Genomic DNA, 22678 nt, shown 5'->3' on the forward strand with positions numbered 1-22678 from the left:
TGGAGGTTTCTTTATTAAAGTAAAAGTAAATGTGTTTAAGCATACGATTTCATACATACTGCATTCCAGTTCCAGTGGTACTGAATAACTGCATGAGCTATTCAACCATGGTTGCGAATTGCATTCTGTGATGGACAATTCATTTCCAATACAGGAAAGGCCAGATATCATGAAGTTGCTAAATGTTTTGTTTCTGAGTGTCATTCCGGTATTTTGAAGACCATACCTACAATTTCAATCAATATTGAAATCGTTTTACTACATGGCATTTTGTGCAGCAAATACTGGGCATATGTGTGCTCAAGATTGAAGACATTGAAGTAAGATCGAGCAATCGAATACCATACAAGAAAAATAGATAGCAGTATTATTTTTACGTACGCGTATTTATATCCTGCAGATCGACATATAATATTCGCCTCCTTTCTGTCAATTGGATATCCACAGACGGGCCCCCACGTTCCATTGTAGAACACTTCCACCCGACCTTTAGTTGCTGAGGGTCCATCCGAAAGTCGAACCATAGTCTCTTAAAACCCATAGTCAAATATGTAAGCTCATTGATGAAATAATGTAACTAAACTATGCTTTTTACCTATTAGAATGAATAAAGAACTTGTTAAAAGCGCCGCCGATTATTGTATTTAAATTATGAATTTTAATCGTAGTAATCCTATAATTTTGGAATTCCACCATTTGTATAAAATAGTTGTGTTATGTAATTGTTTGTATCAAAACCATTGAATGTTAAGACTTTGGCATTGCTCATTTATATGAAATATGAAATAAAACTAATTAAATTGCTGAAGACGGCTTACTTTTTATTCATATTTCGTACTTCAAAAAATGTTCAAAGGATAAAACATTTTGCAGTTGTGTGTTCTAAACGTTTAACAATTCAACGCGCAAGCGTCTTAAATTAAATTAACAAGGTTTCGTACGGCAGTTAATGTTTATCACATAGCCATAATCGCATGTTGATACGTTCTGCTCCTTGTACCCAGCACATTGTGAAACATCGTCTTCTCCTCCATCGCATGATAAGCCGCCATAGATTGACGTACCGTTGTATGGTTCCAGTGTATAAGTTCCATTCCTTATCGACGTGAAAGTGATACAATAAACGGCAACAAAGATCACCAACTTAAAATATACATATTGTCATCACACACAAGAGGGAAACCTTTTTAAAAGCACAACGTCCTATCTGTGTGGCAAGAAACAAAACAGCCTGGGGCAGCACAACAACAGAATACAGCTTAAAACCACGCAAAAACATACGCAAGTGAATAACACTGAGGTCACCGACTTGAATGCAAAGGATTGAATGATTGCGATTCAAAACTACCAAATAGTTTAAACCAAAAGTAAATAACTTGTTTACCTTGCATGTACATGTCCGAGCATTCGACATACTACGTATGCGTCATTTAATTGGAATCCGTATGAACAAACTGGCACCCATGTTTTGTTAATGCTTATTTCGAGTTTGCCAGCCAAGTAACTTTGCCCGTTATTTAGTCGAATTGATGTTTCTGTATAAAACAAATATACTAGTATCGTATATTTATCAAATACAATGTTTAAATTGCAGTAATGCGCTTACTGTATTCAATCGTATATGACATTGTGTTTAAATTAGAAATAAAACTTACGACAATTGATCCCGATATCTTGTGTTGATGACGTGAAATTCACTGTGCTATTCAAGCATTCTACAATATCAGTTTCATTGCCACCACAGCTTAATGTGCTAATTTTTTTCTCTGAGTTTGCAATTTTCTGACGAAGGAACTCAACCGAAGGCAGTTGATAATTTCTGTAATAAACAAAAGTAAACAAAGTCTTTTTGCATTTTTAGATGGACATAACTCTGATGTATAACACTGTATATGGTTCACTTTTTTTTCTTCTTGGGGGTAATGTTATCTTTAAGGCACGTGAAATACCAGTACCCGTCCGTTGCCTTATAACAAATACGGTAGGGACCCACCGAGAAAATGGAATTTTAAATAAACATTCGACATGAAATACTAACCTTGTTAAGTTAAATCCTAGAAGTCTGCATAAAGTCCCAACAGTTTTTTCGTTTTGTATTGATCCTACATTTGTTATGTAATCTCCAACTCGCACTCTCAGTTGTCCCATGTACTTGGTCCTTCCATTATGTAGTTCCATCAGAGATGCTTAAGATAAAATGAATAGCATTACATTCCTCTTTCATTAAAATTGAATTAGTAAGTAACATGAAGATGAAGAGATAAATGTTATAACCCAAGAAGCCAGATTGATAACATACCGCAAGAAATAACGAGAACTGAGTCACAAGCTTCATCTGCAATCCGTCCACATTTCGCAACATCATCTTCGTCACCGCTGCAAGTGAGTTGAAGACTGGAGTTTTTGTTTGTGGTCACGTTGCTGGCTTGTGCTTGTCTGTGAAATACACATGAACAGTATTAGAATTCAATCTTCACATCTGTTGTCAGAACAAAATAACTTGTTTTTTATTTCAATGTTTTAAAATATTGAAAACATAATGAGTAGTATGTACCCATAATTGTATCCCAGCATTTTACAGAATATTTTTGCATGTTCTTTATTTTGGTTATCGTCAAAACACACATTCGACCATGTACTGTTTATGTACATCTTCACAGTTCCAGAATGCATACTGACGGAGTCTTCAAGACGGACAGGTGTGTCTATAAATAAAAACAAACAATAAACAAAGTGCTCGTGGTTAGCTATTGTGGTGGGTGCCTCATTATGTATCGCGTGAATATGTATGTGTCAGCATTAATATGCTTCCAATTACACATCCGCCTTAACTGCTTTGATGATTTTAACAAGAAGTAAACCTTTTTGACATTCATTAAAGATTGTTTATATTTTGGGTCCGCTTTAAATTGAACTCCTCAGCTAATAAATTGTTTTTAAAAAATGAAAACTTTTAATATATACTGTTATATGACAATATTAAGTCAATAGGTTTAATATAATTATGGTGTGAGATCATAATGTTTTCCGCAGCATATTGTGTTTCAATCATTGGGGTCACAAGTGGCAACACACATTGAATCACATGCTTTATATGCTATATCACAACTTTATAATATTCTCTTCAAACACAATACGCAGAGTTTTGATATGACGTATGCGATATCAGATAGTTACAATCTACAAACTGTGTAGATCATGCCATTAGGTAAACACTGACCACGTAGCAGGGGTATATTGTAGAACTAGTTTTTCATATGGGCATGACTTGTAAAACAACATAACTTATAAATATGTTCTTTGTGAAACTGCAAGGCCCATGTTGTAGTGTATTCTTTTGTTCATCGCTATAGTACTTTGTTCAAATTATGCCTCTAGAGTAAAATTTGGCAATAGCCTTTGAGTTGAAATGTAAGTAGAAAATGTATTCGTAAATTAACTGATTAACACATTATTTTTTAATCTGAATCTATTCTTAATTTTTTTATTGAGCAACTAGGACCATCTTGTGCCCCTTGAACGTTAAACATACACGTAGTTCTATGTTATTGTAATTATAGCTTACTGCATCTAAGAAGTGCTGGATTCTTGCACTGTGAATAATAGCCCCAGTCAGATGATGGACACATCTGATAATCTTCCTCATTACCCGTGCACCAGACATTATCCACTACAACCGGTGTTTCGAATCCAGGCTTGAAGTATGGTCGGTCAACCTCTACATACTCCCTATTTAATACAAGAAACATTAGATATTTAAAGTACACTGTGTCAATTTAAACCATCCACGGACCAATGTAATGGATACTCCGTAAACCTTTACACTTTAAAATAATGAATGTTATTTTATTTTAATAAAAAAGCAGTACTGTCTTACAATTTAAAAAGCCCTTTTAGACGAAACACGATGTGTATAATGGTCTACACGATATAAAATGTTCTATCGCGTGATAAACAATCTTACCTGGTGACATTGAACAACATTTTGCACATGACAGCCTGGGTCTCAGCAGTTAAATTATCAGCACACATATAACCACTACGTCCGGTCTTCGTCAAACTTACATATCCCATATGTTGCGTTAAACTGCCATCAAGACGTATTGGAGACACTGAAAGTTTCAAACAAACACTTATCTGCCGACATGCTACTATGACAGTAAACCATAAATCATGGAACATCATAAAGAAAAAACAACTCAGCAACGTATACATTTTACATAATAATCTTCTGAAAAGACAGGCTATTCATTTACTCAATAGAATGTAAATGTTCAACCTACAACAATTTATTGTGAGTCCAGAGCTGCAGCTTGTGTATCCCCAGTCCGATGAAGGGCACAGCGAGATGTCAGATTCATTGCCAACACAACGAAGGTCTCTCAGTAAGGCGTTGTGATAATAACTGTTGCTTGTATAGGTGGCATCGCTTTTGAGAAAGATATCATTCTTGGCAAATAAACACGTTTCAACGAACATTTAGTTAGAGCGACTTGTTTACTAAGAAACAAAAATCATACAACAACAAATAGTAGTTATTCATCAATATAAAATACCGTGAAAAATTATATCCCAGTAGCCGACAGAGAACGTCTTGGCTGGTCTTTCCCATGTAATAATCGTAACAAATGGGTCTCCATTTATTTTCAAAGTATAGGTCAACACGACCGTCGTAGTTTGTGTTCCCTCCAGACAGTTGAATCGGCGTTTCTGTTATAAAAAAATACCAAAAATAAAACTGTAACTGTTTCAAATTGCCTTATAAGCAGTATATATCGATACGAATTTATGACAAATTTAAATGCATTAGTTTGAACCCACCAAGGACTCGACAGTCAACTGTTGCAACGTTTTCATCCTCGCATGATGTATCATTCCACGGGGAACTCTTGCATTCTCCAAGGTCGTGCTCGTTCGACTTGCAAGAAACATTGTTAAGCAGGTATCCGTGCTTACCAAACCCAAAGGGGGAATCGTCTAGTACTGATGCATTCCTAAAGATGTGAAAATAACATTTGCATTTTATCAAAACAAAACCTATTTCTGTCAAATGACGAGAATCTTGAGTCATAATACCTTTCAACTGTATACGCGTATTCAAATACAATGTCTTTTTATGCATGAAACGGACGCCCGATCAAGTGTTATTCGGTACTTTTGCTTAATTCACTAGCTTTAAGGGACTTGTTTACATATTTTGGAACGTTTTGTATTTTGTAATAAGAAGCTTTAAATTGATAAATGTAAACATTGGAATTACAAACCTCCAGTATAAAACAAGAAAAAATTATTAAAAGAAAAAAAGTTATCCAAACCTGGGTTCGAACCACCGACCCTTTGAGTAAAAGTATAACACCTTAACCCATTGACCACCCGTGCTAATGTACATCTTGTGTAATTTTTTACTTTATATACGCAATCCAGGTAGTGTCAAAAAATAATGCGATAACAACAATACTCTCCAAATTATTCAATCGTGTCGCGTTTGTAAAGCTTTATAATGTTCAGATTTTTTAATATTCAAAAGATGGATGCAACAGATATTTTAGAATATGGTAAATGTTCAGTGTTATTGTTTCCTCGCAAATAACACAACTACAACGAAAAATTGCAAATCTGAAATCATTGTTTGTAATATGTCAATTTACCAAACTGTTAATAGGTCCCTTTGCATCCATAATAAATACCCGTGCCGATAAAACTTGTATTGTACACTCATATCTATTTCTGGGAATGACTTTTACAAAATATACCTCAATGGTATCTCGCGAAACCGCGATTATCTCTGCAAAACCGGGACACACGTCTATTTAAATATATGGATTCTGCAGATGAACGTCTACATGAATGGTATGTATTACAATATGATTATTGTCGTTCAATCAGTTAGTCCTAACCAATATACGGATAACCAGACAACTGCCAATTCTATTATGCTAAAAATATGACGGCATACGGATGCCCGAAGTGACGCTTTCGAGAAAGGTATCACATAAAAGCAGGTTGTGCAATGATTTGCTTCAACAATTTAATTTCGTGCATAGCTTATGTTATGAACACCATTTTATAAGTGCGTACGGTGTATTTGCTAATCGGCTGGGAATCGCAAGTTAAGAAAGCACATCGACACAATTTGCTTAAATAAGTTTGAATTTAACGCTATTATCCATGAACAATCGTTGATATTCATACAAAGTGAAATAAATCACAATATTTCATATATTTTCTTCAAGCAAGTAGAAACACATTTAAAAACTGAAAGTTCAAAGCAATTGAATAGTTTTAAAGTTTATAAATCATTAATTATTGTTATAAAAATACGAACGGTTGAATACGCGTATTACAGTGTAATGGTGGACCACAAGTAATGTGTGGCTGTTTATGGTAAGAAACCGGAACCTTTTGATACATTTTCTGAAGGTGGGAAACTATTGTGGTGCATGCTTTTAAGAAATGTCTACATATGTTCGAGTTAAATGATTTTTTTGGTGATTATTATATATTGATTTTAACATTTGCAGAATTTATGTATATATCTACATATTTATAAAATATTGTAAATGGCGACCGGAAATAACAGTTATATAGAAAAGCTTACCAAAGACGAATTCCAGCCTTTCTGCATACCACATTTGCTTCTGCTTGTCCAAATCCGTCAGCACAGATGGTTCCCCATTGTCCATTGTGATGTACCTCAACCCTTCCAGAGCGCTCGCTACTACCATTCATAAGGCGTACGGTGCTGTCTGTGGTGGTAAAATTACATAAAAAAAGTACACATGCCGTCGAAAGTATCATTGTGTATTAATGGTGAAGTTAAAAAACAATCGATTTATTTTTTGTTAATTATAATGGCTAATGCTAGAATAATATTTATGCAAGGTGTATGTCAATGAACTATTTATATGTGGCAATGTAATAAACAATTGTTTGAACAACTTTAAACAATCGTCACAAAGTACTCACCGCATGCAATGGCGGCGGGTGTACATGAACTCACCGTTCCCCATTTCCCGGATTTACAATTTGAAACGTCTGTTGCAGCGTCACCGCATTCAAGGTTTGGTATTACAGTCATACTTTTAGATGGCGTTGACGTGATCAAATACCCACTTTTTGGAATGAAACAAAAGATTATATAATTTCTTACACAACCTTACGGGGTCGCATCCAATTTCTCATAGTGACGTCTGTTCCACAGTATGTGAATTAAGCTTTAATACAAATACATGAATCAAACCTCTGATTAAATCCTAATTGTAGACATAGAAGATTTACGGTTGTGGCTGTAATGTCACTGTAATAAGTGCGTTGACGACAAATACCGAGCCATGTTCCGTTATATAAGACCTCGACCCTGCCAGATTTGATAGAAGAACCATCTCTGATTCTAACAGTGGAATTCGGGGCTAGAATACAATATATTTCATACAAATTTAAATATCTATCTGCAAATTGACAATACACATTTTATAGACTGATAGTAATGAATGAAAATATTCAGTTGATTTGGTATCTACGTTTTTCTCAACAATAACGTAGTAAATTTACCACAATTCACTGCAAGATTATAAGTTGAACTGCACACAGTAGTTATCCCATTTGTCGGCGGAGTGCATTCGAGTATGTCTGTTTCGTCTCCACGGCAACCCTGTCCACTGATGACATATGAGCTATCTTGTGAACCGAACTGTGTCCACGCATTGTGTAGGGTAGGATGCCTTAATATATAGAAAAGAAAATTAAATTAATCCAAATTTACAATAAGTAGTAGAAGTAGTAGTAGTAGTCGTAGAGGTAGCAGTCGTCTTAGTAGTAGTAGTTGCAGTAGTAGTAGTTGTAGTAGTAGTAGTAGTAGTAGTAGTAGTAGTAGTAGTAGTAGTAGTAGTAGTAGTAGTAGTAGTAGTAGTAGTAGTAGTAGTAGTAGTAGTAGTAATAGTAGTAGTAGTAGTAGTAATAGTAGTAGTAGTAGTAGTAGTAGTAGTAGTAGTAGTAGTAGTAGTAGTAGTAGTAGTAGTAGTAGTAGTAGTAGTAGTAGTAGTAGTAGTAGTAGTAGTAGTAGTAGTAGTAGTAGTAGTAGTAGTAGTAGTAGATAGTAGAGTAGTAGTAGTAGTAGTAGTAGTAGTAGTAGTAGTAGTAGAAGTAGTAGTAGTAGTACTAGTAGTAGTAGTAGTAGTAGTAGTAGTAGTAGTAGTAGTAGTAGTAGTAGTAGTAGTAGTAGTAGTAGTAGGAGGAGGAGGAGGAGGAGGAGGAGTAGAAGTAGTAGTAGTAGTAGTAGCAGCAGCAGCAGCAGCAGCAGCAGCAGTAGTAGTAGTAGTAGTAGTAGTAGTAGTAGTAGTAGTAGTAGTAGTAGTAGTAGTAGTAGTAATAGTAGTAGTAGTAGAAGTAGTAGTAGTAGTAGTAGTAGTAGTAGTAGTAGTAGTAGTAGTAGTAGTACTAGTAGAAGTAGTAGTAGTAGTAGTAGTACTACTAGTAATAGTAGTAGTAGTAGTAGTACTAGTAGTAGTAGTAGTAGTAGTAGTAGTAGTAGTAGTAGTAGTAGTAGTAGTAGTAGTAGTAGTAGTAGAGGAGGAGGAGGAGGAGGAGGAGGAGGAGGAGGAGGAGGAGGAGGAGTAGTAGTAGTAGTAGTAGACGTAGCAGCAGCAGCAGCAGCAGCAGCAGCAACAGCAGCAGCAGCAGTAGTAGTAGTAGTAGTAGTAGTAGTAGTAGTAGTAGTAGTAGTAGTAGTAGTACCAGTAGTAGTAGTAGTAGTAGTAGTAGTAGTAGTAGTAGTAGTAGTAGTAGTAGTAGTAGTAGTAGTAGTAGTAGTAGTAGAAGTAGTAGTAGTAGTACTAGTAGTAGTAGTAGTAGTAGTAGTAGTAGTAGTAGTAGTAGTAGTAGTAGTAGTAGTAGTAGTAGTAGTAGTAGTAGTAGTAGTAGTAGTAGTAGGAGGAGGAGGAGTAGTAGAAGTAGTAGTAGTAGTAGCAGCAGCAGCAGCAGCAGCAGCAGCATCAGCAGTAGTAGTAGTAGTAGTAGAAGTAGTAGTAGTAGTAGTAGTAGTAGTAGTAGTAGTAGTAGTAGTAGTAGTAGTAGTAGTAGTAGTAGTAGTAGTAGTAGTAGTAGTAGTAGTAGTAGTAGTAGTAGTAGTAGTACTAGTAGAAGTAGTAGTAGTAGTAGTACTACTAGTAGTAGTAGTAGTAGTAGTAGTACTAGTAGTAGTAGTAGTAGTAGTAGTAGTAGTAGTAGTAGTAGTAGTAGTAGTAGTAGTAGTAGAAGAAGTAGTAGTAGTAGTAGAAGTAGTAGTAGTAGTAGTAGCAGCAGCAGCAGCAGCAGCAGCAGCAGCAACAGCAGCAGCAGCAGCAGCAGCAGCAGTAGAAGTAGTAGTAGTAGTTAATATATATCGTACTCTTCATTGAGTCCCAACATTTTGCACAAGACAATAGCATCCTGTTGTGTGTGTCCATCGTAGCAAATCCTTCTCCAGTAACTGTAAATAAATACGTGAAAATATGTTCCATTTAATACATCAATCGATTACTATATCTTAGTTTACTCAAAAATATTTTTTTATAACTTCATATGAATCGAAACTTAATGACTATGACCAGCCGGATTTGAACCGTTATTGTAATCGACACATTGCTTAATTGAAAGCTAATCTGATGCAATGAAGAAGTTTATCGGATCTTTAAAAACGTGTCAAAATCGAACTTTATTGTGGCAGACAACTTTCTTCTTCGACACATTTTTACATTTTTATTTTATAACTTTATAAACAACCCATGTTGCATTTGAAATTAAAACACGTTGTACCCTTGTGTTGTAGATTCTGGAATGTATAGTTCAACTCCCCCGTTATATGCTGTTGTACCATCAACAAGTCGTATTTGTGTGTTGGAATCTGTTATAAAACGTAATCCATGACTTGTATAAAGAAGAATAAGCATACACAATGTATACATGTAAGACCAAACAATATTGTGACAAAAGTGACATATATTCCCGCAAAATATATTAAAAAACGTGTTTTTCTCCACGTAAATGTAATTTTGTTCATCTAAATTTTAAGGCCGTGATCCGAAAGTAGTAAAAGCACGTAGTAGGTCGACTTTTCTTGTGAACTTAAATAAAACTTGACCCATTATATCTGCGCAGTCAAAACTTTACAATAGGACAAGGTTTCATGCGCTTTTCCCTGGAAAAAGGGATATGAATTATTTCAATCGAGATTTCTTTTCATCAATGTGTTCACAAAGTAAAACTTGACCTGTACCGTATGATGTACGTAAATATGATAAATTATGAGCTGTTGTCACTCTTTTGGATAAGATACAGCTCTAAACTGTTGATTGTTTAACCCAGTTCGATCGTATGAAGCACTTCAAACATAATTTACTGTTTTAAACCTGACAAGATCAAGCAAACATGAAATGGTTATGAATAACACAAAGCTCTTTGACCATTTACTGGTTTGCATGCACAATGGTTTTTACCCTACGTCGAACATTAACTGAAGTATATGATGCCAAACCTATATAAACCATGCTTTAAATATGAGAGTCCATTCATGAGTTAGTATATATAGACTGTATTATTATGGTACTTATATAACAACAACTTCTTTTTTATTGAAACCAAAGTCGAATCTTGACCTATATTTTATGATATTACGCATGTGCATCATATTACATTTGAACAATGAGGTAATCGAACCATAGCTTCAAATGTGCGCCATTTTATACTGCGATAAAAGTTAAACTATATTACGCGTAGTCTTATCTCCAAAAACATTATTCAAGCATTAGCAATATAATCAAGTAGTAACAGCTATGCTTTTGCATTCAAGCATAAATTTTGCTCAAGAAAGTAGAAAGCACAATTTAGCCCTTAAACCATCTTAAAAAGTAATAAATGTAGTCCTTACCCCAACTGGAGAAGCATACCAAATCAATCTATAGCTTTCTTTGTCTTTATCAAATAATAAAAATATTATAATGATTTTAGTAAAACCCAGGTATATCGAGATTTGAACCAAACGGCGGACATTGCGTGAGTTACAATTGGTGTTTTGTAAACCGAATTGTAACTTTCCCTTTAGTCCATCATTATGGTGGCTGATTTGTGCTAATTTTATTTCGTGTTGGCGGGTTCGAAAAGCTATCTTTGTAATACGCATAAAAGACAATATTTTTTACTCGACGAAACGAGAATTAAAAGCATCGTTTGTGTCTTGTCGTTTTAGCGACTTTCAAACCTGAACACGCCATAAAATTAAAACATAGGTAGGAATGGCAACAGGACACAAAAATATTTCTATATTGAGGCTGATTTTTTTACATGTTGGCACCTCTACTTTTTTATTGGCGGGTTAAACTGGGCAAACACGCGGACACACCAAAACCAAAATTATACGCGCCAATACTAAAATTAAGTCATTTATCTTTCTTTTGTGTTGGTATGTCGACATTTTGCGCCTGTTAAGTCCACAAACATGCAGATACGTTAAGACGACCAGTGAGTTCGTTATTTCAGCGGGTATATGTGTTGTTTTGGCGTTATGTCTGGTTATAGACTTTCAACCACACCTGTAGTTGTAGCGGGTAAATAAATGCATGTTTGCTCTACGTTTGTCGTTCTGTTGCGTTGGCGTGTTTTAAAGTTGAAAGTTGACAACATGTCAGAATAACAAGAACGGCGTGTACGCCAGAACGCCAAATTAATAATGCCTAATTAGTAACCATATGGTACAAGAGTGTACAAACAAGTATTTAACTATGTTTTACATATTTCGATCCGATTACAGTACAATCAAACACATCATCAAATAAGAAGACCGAGACGCGACCCTTTATACATCTTAAATAGGTTTACCTGTGCTACATAGACAGTTTTTTTTATAAATATTAACATAATATAGTTAACTTTACATCTAAGATTGATTTATTTCTTACAGCAACTGAAACCGACACTTGTTCCATTCACACACGTTTCTTCATATTTAGTTTGCTGGCAGTCAGCTAGATCTGTTTCGTTCCCAATGCAGTCGTAGCCATGTAATTTAATTCCTCCAGTCCCGATATGGAAACGCCCATTGTAATACATGGTTATGTTTCTGTAAAGTAGCTAATGTTATTTCAAAAGTGTAAACAGTTCGATAATGGGTTTTCGTTCCTTCGAAACAGGATGATATCGACTATTACAAAATGATATTAGAAAGTCCCAGAAGCAAACGTATTTTTAATTATTTATACATGGTTCGACACTAATAGAAATTGTATCTGTTTATTTAATACCTACAAGGAGTTCAAGGAGTTCAATTATGAAAACGATACTGACCCTCCTTCGAATCCGAGCATCCTGCAGACAACCATTGCCGTTTTATTATCAACTAAATCAGAGCAAACAGTCTCCCAAGTTGATCCATTCAAGATTTCAAGTCTCCCAGAATATTTTGTTTGCCCATCCATAAGACGTACTTCGGGTCCTGTTGAAGGTTTGTCATGTTCAATGGGCGAGATATGCAAATGTTTCGAAAATATTACTTTAATTATTAGGATATCTTCTCAAACCTTATGTACACATGTTGGAATGTACAAACGTTAACTTTATCTCAATCGCTATTTAAAAGACACACACACACACACACACACACACACACACACACACACACACACACACACACACACACACACACACACACACACACACACACACACACACACACACACACACACACACACACACACACACACACACACACACACACACACACACACGCACGCACGCACGCACGCACGCACGCACGCACGCACGTACGCACGCACGCACGCACGCACGCACACACACACACACACACACACACACATGTATATATTTATTTATTTATTTATTTAGAGGATAATACACGGCAGGGAGCATAACGGCCTGAGGGCTTTAGCCCGAGGGCCGTTTGCCACCTGGGGCCGATTATCACTGCCCGGCCCGGCTCAGCCGTGTATTAACATCTAAAATATATATCTTACTTTTATACTAATTATAGATGGGCACAGGTTTTGAGTCATAAAATCATGCTATTTTGGTCCTTCACTAAAATTTATGAAGAACCAGCTTTCCGTACTTATATTTTCATTGAATTAATTACGCAATTTATGACGTGAACGATTAGTGTGTGTGTTTACTTTACGATGGATTATTATAATATTATGAATGTGAATAACAGTGTTGGGATATAAAACTGGAATTAATCTGCATTTTCGATTTCGTTAAAATGTCGAATAACGCGATGTTTTGTTGAATAATTGATTGATTAAATTTAAGAAAAGTGTAAGTGAATTCTTCTTAAACTGTTCGAAGGAAATCGATGTTGAATTAAAAGGGTAATTTCTTTGATGAATAGGTCGTTCCTTTGTCAGTCGATCAAAGAATGTCTTTCCACAAAGAATCTCCTGCTTACATCCAGTGCTTTAAAATGGAAAAGGTGGATGGCGATCAAGAAATGTGTCCAAAATTTTAACTCGTCATGGAAGCAAATTAAACTTTACGAAAATAAACATGATTATTACACAACTTCGGTGAGTAGAACAATAACCTAGATGTTTTACTTTTTTATGGCTAAGAGTGGACGTGGACGCCATTTTTTCCAGTTGAACGTCACGCGCACACATTCTGAGGGCCGAATATAAATAATCGGCCCTAGGGCCGAATATTCATAATGACTCCGCAATGGTGATAATGGCATGAACAACTGTACAATTTTGTTACTATATATAGTAAGGTATGTATTATATATATATATATATATATATATATATATATATATATATATATATATATTGCATCTACCGCAATTGATGGCAGCATGATCAGAATTACTGCACGCGCCCAGCGTCCATTTATGAGACGGCGTGCATCCTGTGATGTCTGCTTCGTCGCCTCGGCACCCCAGACCACTGATGGCATCAAAACTGCCATACGATTGGTAATGTTCAGAGGCATCGTGTATGGACGCATACCTGAATATATAAACAAGGACACTCAACAAATAGTATCATCACAATTGGCATTTTCTGCTCGAATTATTGTCTATAAACCACGTGACAAAAACACTAAACATGACCAAGGACTAAAACTAGTGACACAACACTGAAACACTCCATAGTGGCCTTGAACCTTTTTAAAGAAGCATCAAAACTCAAACAAACGGTAAAAAACACAACAGTTTATAAGCTCACATAAATTACTTCAAAATAATAAACAATAAACATAAAACCTCTATTTAGTTTAATTTCATTGTATTTAGCGTTTTTGTTCACCCCCGAATCCTTGTCTTAAGATAAACATTTGATTTTAAAAGTCTTACTCTGTTCTAAACCCTAACATTCTGCATAACACCTGCGCATCCCTTGTTGTTTGCCCAGCGTAGCATATTCCCCTCCAGGCACTGTAAATAGAACATCACGGTTATAAGATTGTGATTGCAATTGCATGCTGTTGTTTACGAAGACGACATCTATTTTTACAGTGATGTGTTCGACATGTCAAGATGCGAGTGACATAGTTTTGACAAATGACCGATAACGTTCAATGATCGTTCAAATATATTCTTAGCTGCTTATCATTCATCACACACGAGGAATATATCAGAAGATTTAAATACGTTTGTCTTAAAACATACTTCGTAGTATAGGTAAGATATATTTTTAATACAAACAATGCAATATGTTGAGAGACCATTTAAATGTGCCATAAAAACACACACAAACAACGTTGAATAAAAATCTTGTATAAAACAAAATACATAACATTTACCCGTTTGCTGTATTTTCCCGTTTATATATTTCCACTCTACCGTTAAAAGCATTTTTTCCACCTTTTAGTCGTATCTGTGTTCTGGAATCTTTTATAAAAAAGAAATAAGTGTTGTAATATTTATTATTTAAATCGTAGCATGTATATTATTGTGTTTGATCAAGGTTCCCCCTGATATGAACGTTACATGCAAGTAGATTCGTAAACCTTCGTTCTTAATACCAAACTATTATGTAAATTGTAAGGTAACGGATTGAATTGTTATATTTACATAATCATGCGCACTATTCAGCCATAGTCTCAACAAAATATGACATAGTTATATTCTTAAAATCATTCATTTTTTTAAAAACGATGGCTTGTTATTAATTTATCAAATACAGATCATACGCGGGAGCTTGACCTATCGACTGCATAGAATTTTTGATTGCCGTAAGATACATACACAATTCATTTTGGGATCATTCAGGAATTTAACTGTTTTTGTGGATGACACTGTTTGCTCAGTTTAGTAAGAATAACGATGAAAATCATTGGTTACCATTGTAATATATTAAACAAAACCTTATTGTATGGCTTTGAATTTTTTTAAGTTTGATATGGTTGATATATTGAAACCGTTTCGAATGAAGGCATATTGGGCGTATGTATGCCTTGAGAAAGAGACACAGACTTTCACAAGCGTTATTTAGCTTTAAGCATTTCGCGTAAAAATTTATTATCTAAACATTAACAAACACTTCAACAACGCAGACGCACATGATTACGGCAGTAATGAATATGTATAACTTCGAAACATACAGCCAATCATGTCTTACAACAATTGAAACCGACACTGGTTCCATTGATACACGATTCCACATAGTCAGTGTGTTGGCAGTCCGCAATGTCTGTTTCGTTTCCAGTGCACCTGTATCCGTGCAATTTCATTCGTTCTCTCCCAGTATGGAAACGCCCATCGTTGTAAACCGTTATATTTCTAAAACGCATTCAGTTTTCTGTTATGGTATCAATGCTCATTATTCGTTGCAACGTAAATGCATTATTAAATATGGTGTATTCAGTTTTTTATATAAATAGACACACACTTATACTAACCCTTGCTCGAATCCCAGCATATTACAGACAACCATTGCTGTTTTGTTATCAACTAAGTCAGAGCACACAGTTTCCCATGATGATCCATTCAAGATTTCCAGTCGACCAGAATACGGCATTGGACCATCCTGTAGGCGAACCTCTGACCCTTATAGAAAAAAATGAAAGTATGTTATATGCGTCGTAGCATCATTGGACGTTTCTAATTTCTTGTTTGAGATGATAATTGTTTGATAAACGCCTATAATTATAAGAAAGATTTCCCAGTATATCTAGGCTAAAGCCATGTAAAGATTTCTTTGCAAACACAAGTAAATCATTACATATTCAGAAATTTAGACATTTCTAATCAATAGTATGAAAAGTAAATTGATCAATAAACACTAATTATAAAGATTTTCCGGTATATCTATTACAGATGTGTTTGCAAAACTAAGTTAACAATTACATCTTCAGCAATTTACTTCGTTTCATACGATATCATTTTGTTCAAAAAAGTTTGTTAGATTAGTAATATTAATAATAATAATTGATTTAAATGATAACATTTAAACATGTATAAAGTTAAATAGTTTTTGACTATTTTTTTAATTTCTTGTGCGTGTTTAATAATACAAATTAGAAATCAGCGCTTCGATGAACCAACACTTAACAAAGTGTGATAAATGTAGCATACTGCATTTCACAGAGGCATCTTCATTATGGAGACAGTTCGATGGAGAGAGCCAGTCGCTTGATTTGCATTCAGAGATGTCACTTTCGCTTCCCGTACAACGCATTTCATCAATGGATACTGATCCACTGCCCTCGCCGTAGTACGCACCACCCAATGCTTTTGCATCTCTGAGGAATATTTTTGAAAACATTAAATTAAAAAAGTATGTTACACAACGCATTATAACTAAATATGTTAAAGGGGCCGTCCTACAGATTTCACGTTTTGGTAAATTGACAAAAATTCAAAAAAGTTGTTTCAGATTCGCAAATTTTCGTTTTAATTATGATATTTTTGAGGAAATAGTAATACTGACCATTTACCATGCTCTTAAATATCTATTATATGCATCTTTTGATGATTTGAAAACCTGAAAATTATAAAGCGTCGTGCGACGCGAAACGATTGAATAATTTGGAAAGTTCTGTTGTTGTCGTTTTATTTTGGAATACTACGAAGATTGCTTATTTAGGTTAAAAATTCGTTCACTCTAAGCATCAGCATGGATGGTCGAGTGGTCTAGGCGGGAGACTTTTTACTCCAGCACTCCAGGGGTCAGTGGTTCGAGCCCTGTTGCGGGTTATTTTTTCCTTTTTTTAAATTGTATTCTTGTTTTTTTACTGGAGATTTTTAGTTCAAATGTTTTAATTTATCAATATAAAGCATTTAATGGCAAGCTTCAATACATGCCAAAGTCTGTGTGACGGCCCCTTTAATGAAACGATTTGTTTTACTTTCGTACTTTTTGCTGTATCCAAGCATGCGACAGATGACGTTTGCTTCAAGGTCATCAAAGTTGTCATCGCATATCGTCCCCCACTGCCCCCTATACTCCACCTCAACACGACCGGACTGGGCACTGGTGCCGTTCACAAGTCGAATCGGTGTACCTGCACGGGTAATTTTTGTTAATCAGATGTTTTGTCAATAATATAGTACATAAAGTTGTGCAAGGCTTGTATGCACTGAAAGATTGCTAGCTTAACTACTGCATTATGTTCTATAAATATTGGTAACATATGTCTGAAATTAACGATGATTGCTATTTGGTATAGAGGCAACGAACGGGCTTTGCTTCACAATGAAGTGGTCGCATGTAAGATCTCCATGTACACCTTACTCCCTTACTCATGCGTTCATATAAGACCGAACTTTATTGTACTCACGACAGTTCACTGAAGCCACGCTCGATGAAGAGCATGTTGTACCATTCCAACGAGTACACATGGAAATATCCTTTTCACGAGCATTACAGCTGTAGGATATCGGTGAGAACTGATTGCTTAAGATGCGAGGTGAAGAAAGTTGCGCTCCACTGAAAAGTGTTCAATATATAATTAAAATACAACATATGTTTCTTATATTGCGACAGTTCAGCACATACAAATGAAAAACGGTTATACTTCTTGGAAAGAAACTAGAGAACTTACTCAAGAAGCCCATTTCATTTAATCTATATGGTATTGAACGTATTCGTCCTACTGCACAGTTTATGCAAATAATTTATTATCTTTAGACAAACCAAGTAAGTTAGGGTATTTACAATATATTAGCAATGTTATGCATGATGTTTTATGTTAATATTTTATCTTTTTAATTATTTTTTTTCTTTGAATGGGACCTTCGATTGGTAATTATTTTTAAATATTGTTTCAAAAACATAGCATTTAGAATTTATGACGTCTTAGTGGTTAGTTTTGGATTTAACCTTACTAATAAAGTTTCTGCTCAGTTCGAAGTCGTCCGAGTGATTTAAAATGAAAAATAAATTATAATGAAAGATATCAGTAAGTTAATAGCGAAATAAAGTAAATCACGCTTTAGACAGTTGAATTCTTTCGATATATCATTGAATTTTAAATCTACTCTTTTGAAAATATTAACGATGAAACGAGTTGATGTGTTATCTATTTAATGTTTTTAATATATTGTTAACGGAAAAACATCAGATAGCATAAAACATAGAATCCATTACTTTGAACCAAATCCCATCATTCCACAGACGACCAGGGCCTCGGATATGGTGAAATTATCGGCACACATGGGTTCCCAGCTTCCAGAAATGTTCAGCTCCACCTGACCGTCGTGTATGGTATTACCGGATGTCAATCGCAAGTGTGTTTCTAAATAGATGTATCGTTCATGTGTGAACTACAAATGCATAAAAAGTTTAGATGTGCGCATGTACATTTAGGTGGTCTACTAACAGCGTTTAAATATTGAACAATAACTGATTATCGGACACAAGGTGCAATCAATTTCAAAATGTTATGATATAATTTCCATTATCGAACGTGAGTATATCTATCTAGTTTATCGGCTAACTTCGGATATGAATCGTATCATTTAAGTGATCCACCCATTACAAATACAAGTAATGCATATAACCTTGATATGAGTAAAACAAACCATGAGATACAAAATAAGTCGCCTTTATTGGTTTGTTAAGTCGAATTCCCCACATTCACATGTTGTTTTTTCATTGACACTCAAGAATTACCGTGTGTATTTTTAATGTGCATACTGCTTCGTTATTTGGCTAACCTTGATGCCGTAACGGTAACTTAAAACAACGCTATGCAATATGTATAACGCATAGATATATCAACATACGGCAGTTGACCCCGACGTCTTCTTTGGGCGAACAATCAGTAATTTGCCAACTATCATGCGAGCAGTTTGCAACGTCTCCTTCGTGACCAATGCAGTTGAGGCTATCTAGCATGATAACTCCACTTCCTGGGCCAAACACGCTTGGCGGGACAACTTCTGCTAAACTGTATACATTTATAAGACAAATGACGTGATCATTTTTTTTATTATAAATATACGTGGTATGTTATTTCAATTATGTTAATGATTGTAACTGATAACTTAGTTTTAAAACAGTGTTCGTGGATTGGAGATAGTGCATCCACAATGGATGGGAATAATAACTTTTCTTCAAACGCTTCAAAAAGTATAGTCCTGAACAACTTAAGTTTAGTTTAAACCTATTTATTTTATATCGATTGCATCGAAAGCTAAGGACTTATTTGAAACGCTTTCGAGTCCGTTTCCTGGGCATAGAACCAGTACAACGAGTTCATGGGGGAGATCTTAAGAACGTTCCCACAGTGGGGATTGAACCAAGGACCTCCCATATCCACTACGCAACAGCGACCACTTAAGTGCCTTGCAATATTAGTTTGACCAAAATTTGTTTCTAATATTTCAGGTAAGACGCCCCATAAAACAAGTAAAGCTGTACGGTTAAGCTTCAAACTAAAAACGAACATTTATAAGACCCACAATCCTAAAAAATACATGCATTCAATCACTATATAAAAACACCATGATTGCGATTGATTCATATCTTAAAATATTTAGTTATCATACGGTTTAGCAATAAAGCACGTTTAAGGTAAATCTCGTACCCCATGTCCGTGAATCCGAGCATCCTGCAGACGACCTTGGCGCTGTTGACAGTGAACTCATCATCACAAACTGTTCCCCATACTCCGTTGTGCTCCACCTCCACTCGACCAGAGTACGGCGTCTTTCCGCCCACAAGGCGGATATTGGTGGCTGACACTTTAATACAAATATCATTCCTTCAACGGGAGAACAGTTAAAATGTCTATGATACGACTTGTCATTGTCCTTCCTCATTGGTGATGCATTAAAATTAAATTAATACGAAATAAGTTATTGATGGAGAAAAATTGTCAAAAATATAAATTATAATATATATATATATTATTTTATTTTATTTTGTTATTATATGTTATTATGTAACATCATATAATATTAATATAAATACGTTTTTATTGGGCATAAATATGAATACTTTTTATAAGTGTTTTTGTACACATTAAAAAGCAAATAAAATAAGGTAGCGTACCTATTGGTAGCGTAAATAGCAGCCAACACAAAATCGTATTAAACTGACACGCCGGCATTGCCTATCAGTTGTCAATCCATTTAGAAAACAAAGAATCCAACGTTTGAGCGCGATCAGGAAGATGTTGGCTATATAGTCACACGTCACGTGGTTTCATTTATTCGTGGCCGTACGATTTACCAACTCTTCCTTATTGATAAAACGTCGGTTGACAGGCCAACGGGGATTTTTTTTTTTAAACAAGCCATATGTTTACACAGGATCATCTCCGATAGCAATTTGAAATTCGGTTTGGAATTTAAAAAGGCACATTGTGTTTAATGATTGTCTGCATCACATAATCGAGATATTTTGAAGTGACAGTGCGTATTAGATTGATAGTTGTCTCAAGTAAATACAGACGGTGAATATCTGTGCTTAAAGAACAATTTAGCATAGTCTTAAATTGAATTTCAGAAGAACCATGCTATAAGTGCAGTTCGTTTAAATTGAAACTGATTTAAATTATCCACAATACTATGGTATATAACAGTTGTAGCATGGGAACGAATCATGAAACAACAGCAAATTTAATAATGTTGGTTTCGTCTTGATAGACATGAAATTTGATAATTAGATAGTATAAAATATCAAATGACATGATATATCTTCAAACATCCAGTTTTGATTTGATAACAACCGTGTTATCTGCAAACAATAAAACCACGACCACTCGAATGACATCAATAATTTTGACCGGTCTGAGATAACATTTTAAAAATACGGTACTCCGCGACCCAGGAGCATGTCTCGGTATTTGGTGCAAAAGCATTCTTGATTGAAAAAAAGACATTGAATTAATTAAGATTGTATTTACAATTGACAACTTACGTATGATAAATAAAATACATTATGTATGATTATTTATTAGCTTGAGTATTCATTAATAAAGGCGTATGTGCTTTAACATTGCAATTGATGTAAACGCATTATCTTATTTATAACTGTGTACGTTAAAACTAAAAATTAAGATTGTTCACAATTCTTGCTGTTAATGTGGGTCACAAAATACGACAAAATATTTTTGCGCGCACATATAAGCAAGTCAATGCAAATCTGGTCGAACCATATAGGATCCGGCACGAGTTTTCATTTCCTACCTTATTATAGAAAACGAGTTAAACAAATCATAGCATGACAACGCGTATCAGATCTGTTTATCCCATTCTTTCAAATAAGCTAAGACGAATAATATTAATGCTAACTTCATTATAAAACCGCTGCAAAGTAATTTCAGCAAAACCCATGTTTCATATGTTTCAGATAATAAATATTCGAAATGCTTATACATAAATGTGTGGCATGTGACATAAAATTGCATAAAATGCAAGACATATCCAATACACAAACAGAAAAATACGGAAAAGCAAGTTATTTAGAGTTCATTAATAACTACATGATAACAAACAACTTGTTCAGTTCAATATAGTACATTTCTGTATGTAATGCTACTTCATGTATTTCCATTTCTTGATACTACACGAAGGCAAAGAGCCAAACTCGTTATCTTAAAGTAATTCGTATCTGACATTTGACAACTTTGATGCATACCAGCTTTTTGTTAAATTAACTTCATATTTCTGTTGTCAGTCTAATGGTTTAAACGAATTCTAACAAATATTTTATTATATTAATATAATTTACAAGTCATTGCGTTTTCGTTTACCCGTTTCAAACGTCATCTGCCCGTATACTTGAACAAGGCTTACATCGCATAATTCAACAACGCTTAAAGGGGCCTTTTCACGCTTTGGTAAATTGACAAAATTTTAAAAAGTTGTTTCAGATTCGCATATTTTCGTTTTAGTAATGATATTTGTGAGGAAACAGTAATACTGAACATTTACGAAGCTCTAAAATAGCCAATATATGCATCATTTGACGATTTAAAAACCTGAAAATTATAAAGCGTTGCAATGCGAAACGATTGAAATCATTTTGAGAGTTCTGTTGTTGTCGTTATATTTTGTGAAACTACGCGGATAGCTTATATAAAGTTTAAAATACTTTTCACATTGTGTGAGTGCGGATGGCCGAGTGGTCTAAATGGTTTATACATTTACTCCAGAACTCCAGGGGTCGGTGGTTCGAACCCAGTTGTGGGTTACTTTTTTTTTTTTTTTATTCTCGATTTTTCACTGGAGCTTTTTATTTCC

General features: G+C 34.9%; 1 protein-coding gene across 1 annotated transcript in view; it reads right to left on the reverse strand.

Annotated features, from left to right (window-relative positions):
* The window catches only part of LOC127868843 (uncharacterized), a 48587-nt gene extending 27946 nt beyond the window's left edge, over nt 1–20641 (reverse strand). The window contains exons 1-33 of the mRNA XM_052410929.1: nt 20484–20641; nt 20017–20173; nt 19214–19377; nt 18576–18723; nt 17767–17915; nt 17343–17490; nt 16562–16728; nt 15886–16033; nt 15606–15766; nt 14788–14875; nt 14339–14419; nt 13822–13991; nt 12316–12463; nt 11931–12091; nt 9793–9880; nt 9386–9466; nt 7552–7721; nt 7241–7409; nt 6967–7112; nt 6599–6746; nt 4822–4994; nt 4557–4710; nt 4284–4429; nt 3965–4112; nt 3566–3729; nt 2555–2705; nt 2300–2436; nt 2039–2186; nt 1656–1819; nt 1385–1535; nt 942–1096; nt 382–529; nt 60–226 (exon numbers count right to left, since the gene is read on the reverse strand). Coding sequence (XP_052266889.1) covers nt 60–226; nt 382–529; nt 942–1096; nt 1385–1535; nt 1656–1819; nt 2039–2186; nt 2300–2436; nt 2555–2705; nt 3566–3729; nt 3965–4112; nt 4284–4429; nt 4557–4710; nt 4822–4994; nt 6599–6746; nt 6967–7112; nt 7241–7409; nt 7552–7721; nt 9386–9466; nt 9793–9880; nt 11931–12091; nt 12316–12463; nt 13822–13991; nt 14339–14419; nt 14788–14875; nt 15606–15766; nt 15886–16033; nt 16562–16728; nt 17343–17490; nt 17767–17915; nt 18576–18723; nt 19214–19377; nt 20017–20173; nt 20484–20541 — 4756 coding nt within the window. The 5' untranslated portion in view covers nt 20542–20641. The remainder of the gene's footprint in view (nt 1–59; nt 227–381; nt 530–941; nt 1097–1384; nt 1536–1655; nt 1820–2038; nt 2187–2299; nt 2437–2554; nt 2706–3565; nt 3730–3964; nt 4113–4283; nt 4430–4556; nt 4711–4821; nt 4995–6598; nt 6747–6966; nt 7113–7240; nt 7410–7551; nt 7722–9385; nt 9467–9792; nt 9881–11930; nt 12092–12315; nt 12464–13821; nt 13992–14338; nt 14420–14787; nt 14876–15605; nt 15767–15885; nt 16034–16561; nt 16729–17342; nt 17491–17766; nt 17916–18575; nt 18724–19213; nt 19378–20016; nt 20174–20483) is intronic.
* Between the last annotated feature and the right edge of the window lie 2037 nt (nt 20642–22678).

The sequence above is a fragment of the Dreissena polymorpha genome, chromosome 2 (assembly GCF_020536995.1).
Source record: "Dreissena polymorpha isolate Duluth1 chromosome 2, UMN_Dpol_1.0, whole genome shotgun sequence".
NCBI lineage: Eukaryota > Metazoa > Mollusca > Bivalvia > Myida > Dreissenidae > Dreissena > Dreissena polymorpha.